Source organism: Sinocyclocheilus anshuiensis, unplaced genomic scaffold (genome assembly GCF_001515605.1).
Source record: "Sinocyclocheilus anshuiensis isolate Anshui unplaced genomic scaffold, SAMN03320099.WGS_v1.1 scaffold1455, whole genome shotgun sequence".
NCBI lineage: Eukaryota > Metazoa > Chordata > Actinopteri > Cypriniformes > Cyprinidae > Sinocyclocheilus > Sinocyclocheilus anshuiensis.
In genome coordinates, this window is record NW_015541012.1 from 1,027,394 (window position 1) to 1,041,341 (window position 13,948).

The following is a 13,948-nucleotide window of genomic DNA, read 5'->3' on the forward strand; positions in this document are numbered from 1 at the left end:
TTTTTGGCAAATATAAAAGCCTTTTCACACCAGAAGTGAAATGAATAAGCCTCAGGCTGAAGGGAAAGTAAATTTACGTCCGTACAGTAGAATGCAGAAGAAGAAATTTCAACACACTTCAGCAATACAAAAAGACACGCAAATGTTTGTCTAGAGTCATTTTTGCTTATTAGTATGGTTGAACTGGATCATCGAAGGTCAGAAGCAAATAGAATGAGATTAAATACATAAAGGATATTTGTGTTGTTTAACATTTAATTATTGCAGGTTTGCGTCATATTCTGAGTTGCATTATTTTTATTCATTTTGAGGAATACTGAATCTTGTTTTTTTGTGAGTGAGATGAATTAATGCATATTCATATTTATTTTAGAACTACAGTAACATCTTCTGATTTCTCTCAACATGGGGACAGGAGAGCTGTCAATCAATAAATTGGTAAAAAAAAAAAAAAGTAACTTGCGTTACTTATTTGAAAAAGTAACTCAGATATTCTCTTGTAAATTAAAAAGTAATGCGTTACTTTACTAGTTAATTGAAAAAAGTAATCTGATTACGTAACTCGCGTTACTTGTAATGCGTTACCTCCAACACTGAATATATGTATACAATATATTCAGCCTAACTAAAAAAAAAGTATTTTACCCAATATTTGTGCTATGTATCTTTATATTTAAATACAGTATCACGTTGTTAGCTTAGCAACATGCTAACGTCAATCTCTAATGAAATCAAAACATTTACCTCATTCTAAACTAATTCAGCCAAACAACAAATATTTCACCCAATATTTGTGTGCTGTTTTTGTATGATTATATAATCACATTGTTAAATATCAAGATAATAATATACTGTATATAATTAAAACAATATTTGTGTGCAATGTATTTTTGATTAGTCTGCATAGTTTTTATAAATGTATACTTCAGTTTTAGTATTTTGATACATCAAGTTAAATCAAATAAAAATGAACTGAAATAAAAAAGGTTTTATGTTATATTATATTTCAGTTAATGTTTCTTTTATTTCAAGTAAAACCATAAAAATGGTTTTAGTTTTAATGAACCATCATAACCCTGATACAGTATCACGCGGTTAGCTTAGCAACACACTAATGTCAAACTTTTGTTTATTTAATACTCAAAAGTATTGATTAAAAACAGAAAAAAATTACCCAATATTTTATACGATGTATTTTTATCATTATACGTATCATCACAGTGTTAGCTTAGCAACATGCTAACATTCTTCACTGAAATCAATTGTGAATCCAGTTATTTGTGTGCCATGCAGTTTGACTTGTCACGTATAAGGATAGGATGCTCCCTTAAAAGGCAGCTGCCTGTAGGTAGTAGGCAACAAGACAGCTCAGTAGGTTTTGGAACAAAGCTAATGATTAACTACATTTCTTGATTGCTAGCAGAGCATGAGAATGAGGAAGGCCTTTTTTTTGCTGACATCATTTCCAAAACGTTTGAGTTTCTGTCTCTCCTGCAAGGCCGTTTGAAGACAAATGACCTCATGCGGCTTTATATTCGGTTGCTTTAAAAAGCAGGAAGGAATTCCAGTGCAGTTCTCTCAAGATTTATACTGTCTGCATGCTGATTGCCTCCTGAGGGGTTTTGATTCTCTTCTCGATGCACATACGTCTTCCTTTGGGCATAATTTGTTCTAACAAAACCGGTACAGGAGCAGGTTTGCCCTTTATTTACATCAGACACTGCAGATAACATTATGATCGAATTGCCATTGCATGTATTTTGAGAAACATGAGGCCTTTTCAGTAAGTCAAAGAGATAAGAGATCTCGACATAAGCAAGCAGGACTAGTTTTTAGACACTGCAGCTCTGAAAATATATTTTTAAGGATTGACAACATAAATTGCACAGATTATGATCACTGTTATACTGAGTTTTCTCATGTGCACTTATAGTCAATCTTTCAGAAATTATGAAAAATCGAAAATGTTCAGAAGTCAAACACTTCACATTTAACACTTCAACGTAAAATTTAGTAGCTAACACAGTTCTGGTGGGACACACCAACAGTAGGCATCTGTTTGAGGTCACTAATCGGTTTGTTTTACGCATGTACGGCTGGCACACACAAACACAGATGCTCACAAAAGCGAATTGAACTGATCAAGTCAGACAGGTTACATAATGACGCCGCTAATGCGAACGACTCTGAGCCAGCAGCACAATCACTGTACACAGAAAGGAAATCGAATCCACTTTCTCATCCCTTCTGCTACAGAGACCAAGTGCTGAAACTAAACAGAGCTGTTATATCACTAGTTTACCCAGGTAAGTTGTCTCAAATCACCTCCAGTGTGCTTCTGTATTCACAAGTGTTTTCAATGTTTAATATATCCCATGAATCAGCTGATCTGCACTGCAAAAAAATCATATCTTTGTCTTGTTTTATAGTAAAAATATCAACAATCAATGTAAAATTACCAATTGCTCCATTTAACACAAAAAGACTGGGAATGTGCATTAAGGAAGTAAAAAAGGTCCATTTTAATATTAATTTAGTTATGTAAATTAATATTCACACACACAAACACACACATTTCAAATATTTATCTATATCTTTATCTATATATGTATATATCTATATTTCTCTCTCTCTCTATATATATATACACTCTCTCGCTATAGATATATCTGTAACACTTTACAATAAGGCTAATTAGTTAACATTTGTTAACTTCTTTATTTAACATGAACTAAGCATGAACGATACTTCTACAGCATTTATTAATCTTAGCTAATGTTAATTTCAACCTTAACTAATAATTAAAAAATACAGTAATAAATCTATTGTTCATTGTTTGTTTGTTACTTCATACATTAACATTAACTAATGGAATCTTATTGTAAAGTGTTACCTATATATCTATATCTATTATCTAATCGGTTTCTATATTATACTATGAAATACTTATGCTCACAAAGCCTGCATTTATTTGACTGAAAATACAGTAAACATTCAGTAATAGTTTGAAATAACCTTACAATTTTTGCTGCTTATATATTTATTATATATAATATAACAATATTTGTCTTTGCTGCTTAATATTTTTTGTGGAAACTGTTTTTCAGGATTTTTTGATGAATAGAAAGTTCAAAAGAACAGAATTTATTTGAAATCTTCTGTAACAATGTAAATATCTTTACTGTCACTTTTGATCAATTTAATGCATTCTGACTGAATAAAAGTAGTAGTTTCTTGAAAAAAATGTAAATCTTACTGACCCCAAACCATATATTGTACATTTAACAGGTACATTTATATTGATGTTTGGCAATTTTATTAGATTTTTTACTGGAAAAAGACAAAAACCTGGTCTTTTCAATCTGAAATGTGGAAGTGCATTTCTTTGGCTTTTATGAGCAGTCATACAAGCTGAATGATCACATGACATCAGGAGTATCCTGAGACAACATCAAAAGTTATCTGGCACATACATATACGACGGCCCCTTGAGAGCAGCTCTAATTGAACTGCACATCAGCTGTTCACCTGAGCCCTAAAGAAAACCATCAGATAATCCAGCCCCTCTCTTGCTCTCTTTCATCATGCATCTCTCCTGCTTTTCCTCAAAGACGGGACTTCCTGGTTCATTTCCCAGGCTTTGGCCTCACGTCACCGTTGCTATGGTGACCTGGTATTAAAACAGGGACTTATCTCACCACCTCAGTCAGGCAACACTGTGCTGCTCCCTCAGCACCTGATGGAAAACCTGCCCCTGCCCGCACGACTCGCTTTAGATAGTATTACTGCTCCATTTCTCCCCTTCTCTCCTGTTTCTACTGTCCATTTTTCATGTTACCTTAGTGGTTAGTGGACCTTCTTTCTTTAGAGAGAGGAATTTGCCTACAAAATATGCTTATAATGGTTTCTTTCTTTCTCATGTGTTGCTAGTGCTGGACGGAAATGTTTGTCGAGCCCAGAGTGATGTTTGCGAAGGACCTCATCACCTTGACCCCCAATGCAGGCCTCCTGTCAGTTAATCCAGGCTTTGTGCTGAGAGCCTGATTGAGCCACATTTACAGATGAAAGAGTGAAAAATAACTAATTTGCCATTCAATTATTATGCTTACAAAGAAATACACAGACAAAAAAATAGGGATAAAGATCAAATATATAGGTGCGTTTACAATGAGTGCCCAAAACACAAAAATTCAATTACAAATTCAAATACAAGTGTGTTTTAATCTCCACATTCGAGACACCTTTTTATGCCTTGACGTAAAAAGTGCAATTGCATAATTGCGAGTTTAAATAAGAAATAAAGTCACATTGTGAAATATGAAGACAGACTGTGAAATTAAGTCAAATGAAATGATGAGAAAAGTCTCAACTGTGAGATGTTATTTTATTTTAGCATTATTTATTATTATAGTATTTATTAACATTTTAATTTTTAATTTTTATATTTTCAGTTTTCATTTTAATTTCAATTAGTTTGATTAATTTTATGTGTTGTGTCATTTTTTCTATATTTCTATTTATTTTTTATTTTTATTTCAGCTTTAGTAATTTTAGTTTCTCAACTTAAATATGTTCATCATATATTGTATTTTATTTTATTTATTTCATTTTTATTTAAATTAAGATAAAAATATAACAATACATAAAAAAATAATAAATTAAAAAATAAAAAGGTTATCCGAATATATTTGATATATTTGAAAGATTTTATTAAGAGACACAACAGAAATAGAAACCAACAACTGACATAATGTCTAGATGCCAGTTGCTTGTCACATACAAAAATCCAAATTTACATGGAAGAGATAGTGTTTATCATATCTGGTGTTAAGTCAAGGTGTGACACTTTACACTGGGGCGATCCTTCAGCATTAGGCATATTTCTTCCAGATCACTGAAAGTGTCTAATAACCTCTGTTCCCCCTTATCAAACTCATCATTCAGACATCAGCATATCACAGCCGTCCACATCCCACTGGGAATTATTTTTCATCTGCGTCTGGTTCTGTCCAGGCCTTCCTCTTTCCACACCATCTCCAACTGCTCCACGGAAAGGGGGTGAAATATGCAAATCAGAGGCTTGACATTTTTGCATGTCTGAACAAGAGAACAAAACACCCACGCAACACTTCTGATATCAAATAATAGCTATGACAACGAATATTAGCATGTGAATTATATTTTGCCTCCAATCACTGTTACATAATTCCACAATTAAAGGGATAATTCCCCCAAAAATGAAAATTCTTTCACCATTTAATCACCCTCATGTCGATCAAACCTGTATGACTTTATTCTGTGGAACATAAAATAAGACATTTTGATGAACATTAGGGTCCAAACAATATTGTTCCTACCATACAGGTCTGAAATAGGGTTATTATTGTTAACTAAAACTAAAATTAAAACCATAAAAAATAACATTTCTGTTACTTTAATTAAAATACGTTAACTGAATTACAATATAAAAAACGTAACATTTTATTTCAGCTAGTTGCCAAGGGATCATTTCTCATTTTCGTTTAGTTTAAATGGAAGTACTAAAATAACTAAATAAACCAAAACAAATAAATAAAAATTGATAAAAACAATATGGACATTAAAAACAACAACAAAAAAATAATACAAATGACAAAACACAACAAAATTTAAGTGAAAACAAAGGAAAAATAAAATCTAATTCAAAATATTAACAAAAGAATAGTATATCAAAGATACTAAAATTTGGTTTGGAAGGACACAAGAGTATGTAGTAGATGATGACAGAATTGTCATTTTTGAGTGAATTATCCCTTTAAACATTATGGAAATATACAACACAGCAGTTAATTGAATCTTCCATTTATCCAGATGAGGCAGTTCATATTCTTCAAACTGTATCACATTATGGGTGGCGTTGGCAAGGAGCTTACATGGGTGTCACATTATATCAAAATCTATCCGAAGACATTGTAAGAGCCTCTCAAGAGGGTAAGAACGGTTCTGCATTGCTGCATATTCTACTAAAAATCTGCAAGACTTAGAGGAATCATGCCAGTCTGACTGACGATTGTTATAATAATTTCCCAGCAGTGGCTCTATGTCATAATGGTAATCCATGCATCTACATCATTGGCTCATTCTGTTCCCAAAGGGAAGGTTTTTTCAGTGTGATTGTCAGGAAGCTAATGGCATCCTCATCTTTCTACTCCTTCTCATTCGCACCTAAAGAGGTCTAACGTGCACATGCGCAGACAGCTGAAGCCTGAAGAATGTACCATTCAGATGTGAAAACAAAACTGTGAGAGTATTGAGAAACATTGCAAATAGACAACATGTTAGTTAACCATTTAAAATGAATTGTTCACATGTATAAGTGATGTTACCAAAGGAGAACACTGTGGGATTTCAAAGTACTTCTGTCTCTGGCAGGCATTAGTCCATGCCCACGTCATTTCCCTAGCATTGATCTGGAGCCCAGCGAGTGACAAAGAGAGAAAGAGAGCTGGATCACCACAGAGACCAAAGCAGATGGTCTCATCAGGGCACAGCAACAGCTCAGGTCAAAGCTGCCTCTGGGGGGGCCGAACATCAGGACAGGAAGTGCCAAAGAGAAAATCTTTGGCTTACCCAGAAGCCTCATGGCCGCTTGAGCATGTCCCAGAGGAACATTTTATTGCTCAGTGCTCTTTTAAAGCTCTGGAGATTTATTTGAGATCTCAGTTGTGTTTTTTATGCAGGATGTTGGTCTGAATTTCTTTAGGAAATTAAAATGGGCTATAAAATATATGAACATTTTGAGTTTGTTCATTTTTGATTACAAATTTGATGAGAAAGATATTACTGGGATCTCTTATGACATTGCTGGGCTCTTTTTTCTCAGGAAAAACATCTGAGATTCTGAAAATAAAGAGATTTCTTTTGTGACTTTTATGTCCTATGGGATGCTCCCTTAATTTTTTAAGCCAGATGGATTGTTATAAAATACTTTATTTTAACATAAATATAATGAATATGAAATTAATACATTTTGTATTACATATATAAACACACATCTATAATATCATAAGTTGCACAATTATTGTACTCTAATTAGTATTACAATTTAAAATAACTGTTCTCTATTTTAATATATTTTAAAATGTAATTTATTCCTGAAATGACAAAGCCGAATTTTCAGCATCATTACTCCAGTCTTCAGTGTCACACGATCTTTCAGAAATCATTCTATGCTGATTTTGTGCTCAAGAAGTATTTATTTCTATTATCAACAGTGAAAAAAAGTTCTGCTTAATATTTTTGTGGCAACTGTAAAAATATGTCAGGAGTCTTTGATGAATAGAAAGTTCTAAATAACTGCATTAATTTAAAATAAAAATATTTTGTAACATTATTAATATATTTAATGTCACTTTTGATCAATTTAATGCATCCTTGATGAATCAAACTATTAATTTCTTTGTTTAAAAAAAAATAAAAAATCTTACTATCACCAAACTACTGAACAGTAGTGTAGGTTAGTATTTGAACCCGGATTCATTTGCTCAATATCGTATCAAGTTATAAGAGAACAACTACTTAGTTAAAAGTTGCCTTTGCCTTCATGTCATCATCAAGTGAGGCAGGACTGCCACTGGTGTCTCCTCAAAAAACAAAACTGGTGCATGATGCCCCTGGGCTTACACAACACAATCTGTCTCCTAGATACATACAACACACAATGACCTACAGTGCCAGAAATAGTGATAATCTCATAATTGATGGCGCTTACACAAGTAATCCATGAGTATTTGGAGTTGATCAGAAATAATCTTGAAGCGTTAGGCAGTAATGCATCTCCAATGTGACTCATAAATGTCAAGTTCACTTCATCATCTTTTCTCTTTGGAGTTTATCTGGCTCTGCCTGTTAGTGCTCTTCCAGCAGCAATTGCTCTGATATGTGATTTAACAGTTATACAAGTATAATCTGCACTAAACTTAAAAGGTTTTGCACTTTTAAGACATTCAGGTTACCTATAATTCCAGATGTTTACATTTTCATCCAGAAACACGTAAACCAACTTGCCCTAAAGGGATAGTTCACCCAAAAATGAAAATTCTGTCACAGAAGAAGATATTTTTACAAAAAAAACATTCTTCTAAATATCTATAATTTCCACAGAAAGAAAGTCATACAAGTTTGGAATTACATGAGGGTGAGTAAATGATGACAAAATTAGAATTTTTGGGTGAACTATCCCTTTAAATGGAAATTTCATACCAGCAGTGGTATTATAATAATAATAGTCATATATCAATACATTTCTACAACTTTAAGACATTTACACATTCAAAGTTGCCAACCATACCATTTTAAATCGGGGCTTTTGCTCTCTGATATCATGCTTTAGACACTCCTCACATCTCTTGTATACAAGCTTGCTTTCTCAGGATCTCTGTTCCTATGCTACGGCCCCCCTGGAGTCCCCCACCCCCTCTGGGTTCGGTTGCCCCCATTGTTCGTGTGTCTGGAACGGCGCTCCTGGCTTCAAGAGACTTGAATGAGGGACACCCAACCCCCTCTACCCTTCTTCACCCACGGTCCAACTCTGTCGCCCTGCCTGAAGGGTTTTTTTTCCATTAAAGTAGCACTGTGCTCTTATGATGGAGCCCCGCACCTCTATGATCACAGCCCCGACCCTCACACACACACATGTCGATAAAGGCAAATTCCATGTCTTTCCCAACCCTTCTGAAATCCAGCTGCTGGGAAAGTTCATGGTCAGCTGATTGTGCTCTGCCCCCTCCATCTCTGAATAGGATTAAACAGAGAGGAGATCGGAGAAGAAGAGGAGAATGAGGCTGCTGGCAGATCACTAGAAACAAGGCTGTGGCCACATCAGGCTAACAAAACGTCTGGATCTCCAGTAAACATGACACTGCAAGTTAGGAGCAGGCCTGGAACCACCAAAGACATTAAGAGGCACATACAATTTTTAGATTTGGTTCCCAATCTTAAGTGTATGATTCCTTCCTTAGAGTGTGTCATAGTTTGAGACGTCATGAATTAATGAAGGCTTAAGATCATGAATTATTTATTAGACACTACTGTTTAAAAGTAAAATTTGTCTCTTTTTTTTAATAAATAAATTAATACTTTTTATTCAACAAGGATACATTAAATTGATCAAAAGTGACAGTACAGAAATGTATAATGTTTTGCTGTGCAAATAAATGCTCTTCTTTTGAACTTTCTATACATGGAAGAATCCTGTAAAAATGTTTAATGGTTTCCACAAAAATATTAAGCAGTACAACTGTTTTCAGCATTGGTGAATGTGATAATAAGTAATGTTTCTTAAGCAACAAATCAGCATTATAGAATGATTTCTGAAGGATCATGTGACACTGAAGACTGGAGTAATGCCATCACTGGAATAAATTACATTTTAAAATATATTAAAATAGAAAAGTTATATTAAACTGAAATAATATTCCACAATATTACTGTATTTTCGATCAAATAAATGCAACCTTGGTGACCATAAGATACTTTTAAACATTAACAAAATCTTACCGATTCTAAAGTATAATACATATATAAAATTTGAGAGAACTTCTTCCACATCTGTCATTGTTAATCGTGGGAATTTATAGACCAGATGAAAACTGCAGTCGACAGTTAAACAAAGGTTGGGAATGATACTATGTGCATGTGAGTGAGTGAGAGAACAAAGAAAGAAAGACGTAAGAGGTACAAAAATATTGTACTGGGAAAGGTCACCTGGTGTGTTTTAATAATACTGACAGGAGAGGCCTGCATTTCTGCTGCAGAGTTTAACACACCCCTGCAGAGACCACAAGCACCTTCAGCCTCACCTAGCACATTATACTACACTACACAAGGCATCTGACCCATCATTTGCATTTGGTTTCGACCATATGACATTACTCACCTCTTTACATCAAGACATCACCAATAAACTGTTAGTAACAAATATAACTCTTTCTATAAGTGTGCCATCACATCATCTATCTAAAACCTGCTGTTGCATACTTATTTATCTTCATAATGCATTACACTTGGACAGGCACGTGTACACATAGACATCAAAGGGGCCTTGAGCACCTGCCCTTTTTCTTCCTCGAGAGAAAGTGCCCTCTTTTCTGGGGAGTTTTTTTTTTTTTTTTAAATAAACGAATATATGTGTGTGTGCGTGTGTGTGTGTTTCTGTATGTGCACAGCTGTCCCTGTCAAGCAAATAAAAAAATCTAAATATCAGGTCGGGTCAGGAAATGTTGAGGCTGTCGAGTGTCGAGTTCCGATGCCTTTCTCCCTCCGCGCCTCCGCACCACAGCAGTGTAATCGCACATTTGATCAGCTGCACATCACGTCACAGACATACAGAGAGCCGCAGAAGTGAAGCCCTCCCTCCCTTTCCAGTTGTGTTTGTCTTGGTGACTAAGCTACAACAGACTAAGCTACCTGTGCCTCGAATTTACAGCTAATTATCCTATCCATGACTCATGAGAGCTACCAAGTTAGCTAAAGTTTAGCTAAGGCAATAGGAAGTCTAGTAGGTTAGAACTGTGCAGGTTCTTTCATTGCATGATTCAGTTTATTAAAATGCATTTAGAATGATCACAAAATGCAACATATGGGGGCAGAAATTTATATATTTATATCATTTCATATAGTTAATCAGTATCACGCGAAGACTGACGTTTTTTACACCAAAAAGCAACATGAGAAATGTGATGTTTATTGAACTGCTGTTTTTTAGACACAATATTGACTGTCTTTGCTCTATTTTGCCAACAAATATAATTTCAATTTGCGTCTCTGAGCAACATGACACTGTTTTGTTCCTGAATGAATCAACCGTTTAAATGATTCGGTTCAGTCGCAATGACTCACTTATTAACAGTGACTTGCTCCCACCTACTGCCAGTTTTAATTTCACATTTAAGGTATCTTCATTTTTAAAATAATTTCAAATATCAGTATTTAACGTTTTATGTTTAAAATATCAAAACAGTATTAATGCATTTGTAACTGCAGTTTAAATACATTAATGTCCTGCATTAAACAGAATGTAAATTCATCAATGTCCCTTCTAATGCAACTTCTGTGTTTCCTCTGCATTGCAAAGATTAATTTTGTCAATACTGATTTTGGACTGGTAACAGCCCAAATGACTTATTATTCTAATTGACTGATTCAATTTAAGAACTTGACTGAAAAGATGATGCACACTTTTAGAAAAAAAAGGCTTAAAGGTAAAAATGCTCATAAAAGGTAAAAATCAATTTAAACATTGGAAAAGATTAATTTCTATCACTGCTGTGAACTAATCACCACACAGAATATGCAGAATATCAAAAAAAAATCGCAATTAGATTATTTTCCAAAATCGTTCAGCCCTAGTTAGCAATCACAAAACCTCTGAATGAAGCAGCACACCATATTTCTCACATTAGAGGTGTGATTATCACACAGACTCTCACAGAAAGACAATATTCCCCAGTCATCTTACCATATGCACAAAAGCTAGGAATATTTAGCACTTCATAAATACATTTTTTTTTTACTTTGCACTTAAGATTAGAATACATTCTAATCATGATTTGATTCATGCAATATACCTCAGACAACACTAAACATGAAAACAAGTTAGAAGCATGTGTTTTCAATCATAATTTATTTTTTTTATTTTTCTACAGTATTGTTTGAACATTTCAGCTTGGTAGGGTGTTATTAAGTGCACTTGGCTATAACTCTAACACGCTTAGCTAAGCTAATGATAAATATTTATTCTGAAGAAAATATCTTTTAAGGTTACATTTCATGGACAAAAACACAAAAATAGTGTAACATTTACCTTTAGGAATTACATTATCTCCACATAGCCAAACAAGCTAAAAACAAAGAAGTGCAAAATATGATAACGTGCCTATAATACAACAACAACGTCATAGTTTCCTCATTTTCAACAGCTTTCTCTTGTTTGAATTGCTTATCTAATCTTTCCTGCCATTTTCTGGTGAATTTATATATTTAGCTGAGAACTAAACCAAGGACAAAAACAGCTAACTGTTTTATTTTCCAGATTTCACACAGATAAAGTGCTCAGACAGCTCCAGATATATTACAACAGCATCAGAGCACAGTCCATAAGAGCACAATGGTGGTAAATCAAAACCATTGGTCAAAGTTCACGTTTTCACTGACCACTGCTAAATAGTGTCTAATCAAACACCATTTGACCAAAACAAGCTCCTCGATATGACCTTATGTCTGAGTTCACAAGCTGAGTTCTGTAAGCTTACAAGAGTGCAGCGGTTATGACCTAGTTCCTACCTTCTGTAGGCTTGTAGGGTTGAGTTGGGTTTTGTCAATGATTTTTATTGCAACCTGAGAAGACACAAAGTTAAAAAAATCATCAAAATGTAGCTGACACATTGACTTGACAACTAAATTGCATATAAAAGAAGCAGTCACCTGGAAAATTATGCTAACTGTGCACACCTCAGTAGGTTGATGACATAATTGCTTTTGGTCAAAGTGTAAATAAGCTGGATGAGCATATTTAAAGATTTTTAGATATGTTTTTTTTTTTTTATATGTCATCTGGCTCAAAAACTATGGCACAGGTCAGTGTGCACTTTGTTTAGACACACTGAGGCAGCCATAATGTGACTGAGAACTTGAGAAGATTTACCTAAATGCCAATCAGAAAAGCCTTGTCAATCTTTATTTAATTTCCCAACATAATACCATCATCTCTCTGTACATCTTACCTCCCTGCCGGTCAAAATATGGCGTGCCAACTTCACTTTGGCGAAATTGCCCTTGCCGATGGTCTTGAGCAGCCGGTAGTTGCCGATGTGAGGCTGTTCGTCCGTACAGGAGGCAATGGAATTCCGGCAACGGGCTCCGAGTGAGCGGCTCGACCATCCCGAGCCCTTCTCTGAACGACTGGCTGAGAGAGAGGCATGCTGCAGGTTGAAGAGAAAGTGTTCATTGTTAATACATTATAGATCAAATCATGACCAAGATTTGTTTTCTTAGATTTCATAAATATTTAATACTGAAACATTCAACATATTCAGTGTAGAATATTCAGCACAATTCATAATCCTGCAAAATTCATGTTCACAATGTGCAATTAAAGGGTTAATTCCTCCCAAAATAAATAGTTTCTCAATATTTACTCAACCTCATGTCATTCCCAACCTATATGACTCACGTTTTATGGAATATAAAAAACATGCTTTGAAGGACTGTTGTCCATACAATGTCAGTTAATGGGGACCAAAACTACATTCATTGTAAGGACAAAAAAATAAATAAAATGTTATTGTTGTGTTACTCATGTTTGGAATGACATGAGGGTGAGTAAATGATTTTGATGCATACAATTAACAGTACTGTTACACTTAAATAAAACTATTAAAAATAATTTTGATTATTTGAAATAAAGCTGAAATAAAATAAAATAATATAATATTAGATGAAAAAATTAAACCTTATAAAATGTGTGATTTCTCCAAGGACAGCTAATCTTTGCTTTGCTACACATTGCTGACAAGTTTCATGTCTGGCTGTTCCAAGATCTTAAATCTTAAATCTAATCTATCCAGGAATGCATTGCAACACTACACGGCACTCACACTTTGGCGCGACATGACGCATGTGGCATTCTTATCTGGACGCTAACTGTATAATTCTGTGTGGATACAAGACCCCATATAATCACAACGCAAATGTAGATTGTCTTACTACATTTTGAAAAAAAAAAAAATTAATTGCATGTACATGCTATAATCTATAAGGATATATTATATACAGTATATCAATATGAGGATCTTGACTCAAAATTTTAATGACAGAGGATAGGAGCATATTTCTTCACACCAATAAGCCCGTTTTAATGTCTCTACATCCCCACACCCGCTATTCCCAGCAGTTTTGACCATTTCCTGCT

The 13,948-nt window shown here is 34.3% G+C and overlaps 1 protein-coding gene across 3 annotated transcripts in view; it reads right to left on the minus strand.

Annotated features, from left to right (window-relative positions):
• The window catches only part of LOC107690446 (MAP/microtubule affinity-regulating kinase 4-like), an 86,645-nt gene that overhangs the window by 23,308 nt on the left and 49,389 nt on the right, over positions 1-13,948 (minus strand). For all 3 annotated transcript variants that reach the window (XM_016488793.1, XM_016488792.1, XM_016488794.1), the window contains 2 exons: positions 12,762-12,959; positions 12,322-12,375 (listed from right to left, as the gene is read on the minus strand). In XM_016488793.1, coding sequence (XP_016344279.1) covers positions 12,322-12,375; positions 12,762-12,959 — 252 coding nt within the window. The remainder of the gene's footprint in view (positions 1-12,321; positions 12,376-12,761; positions 12,960-13,948) is intronic.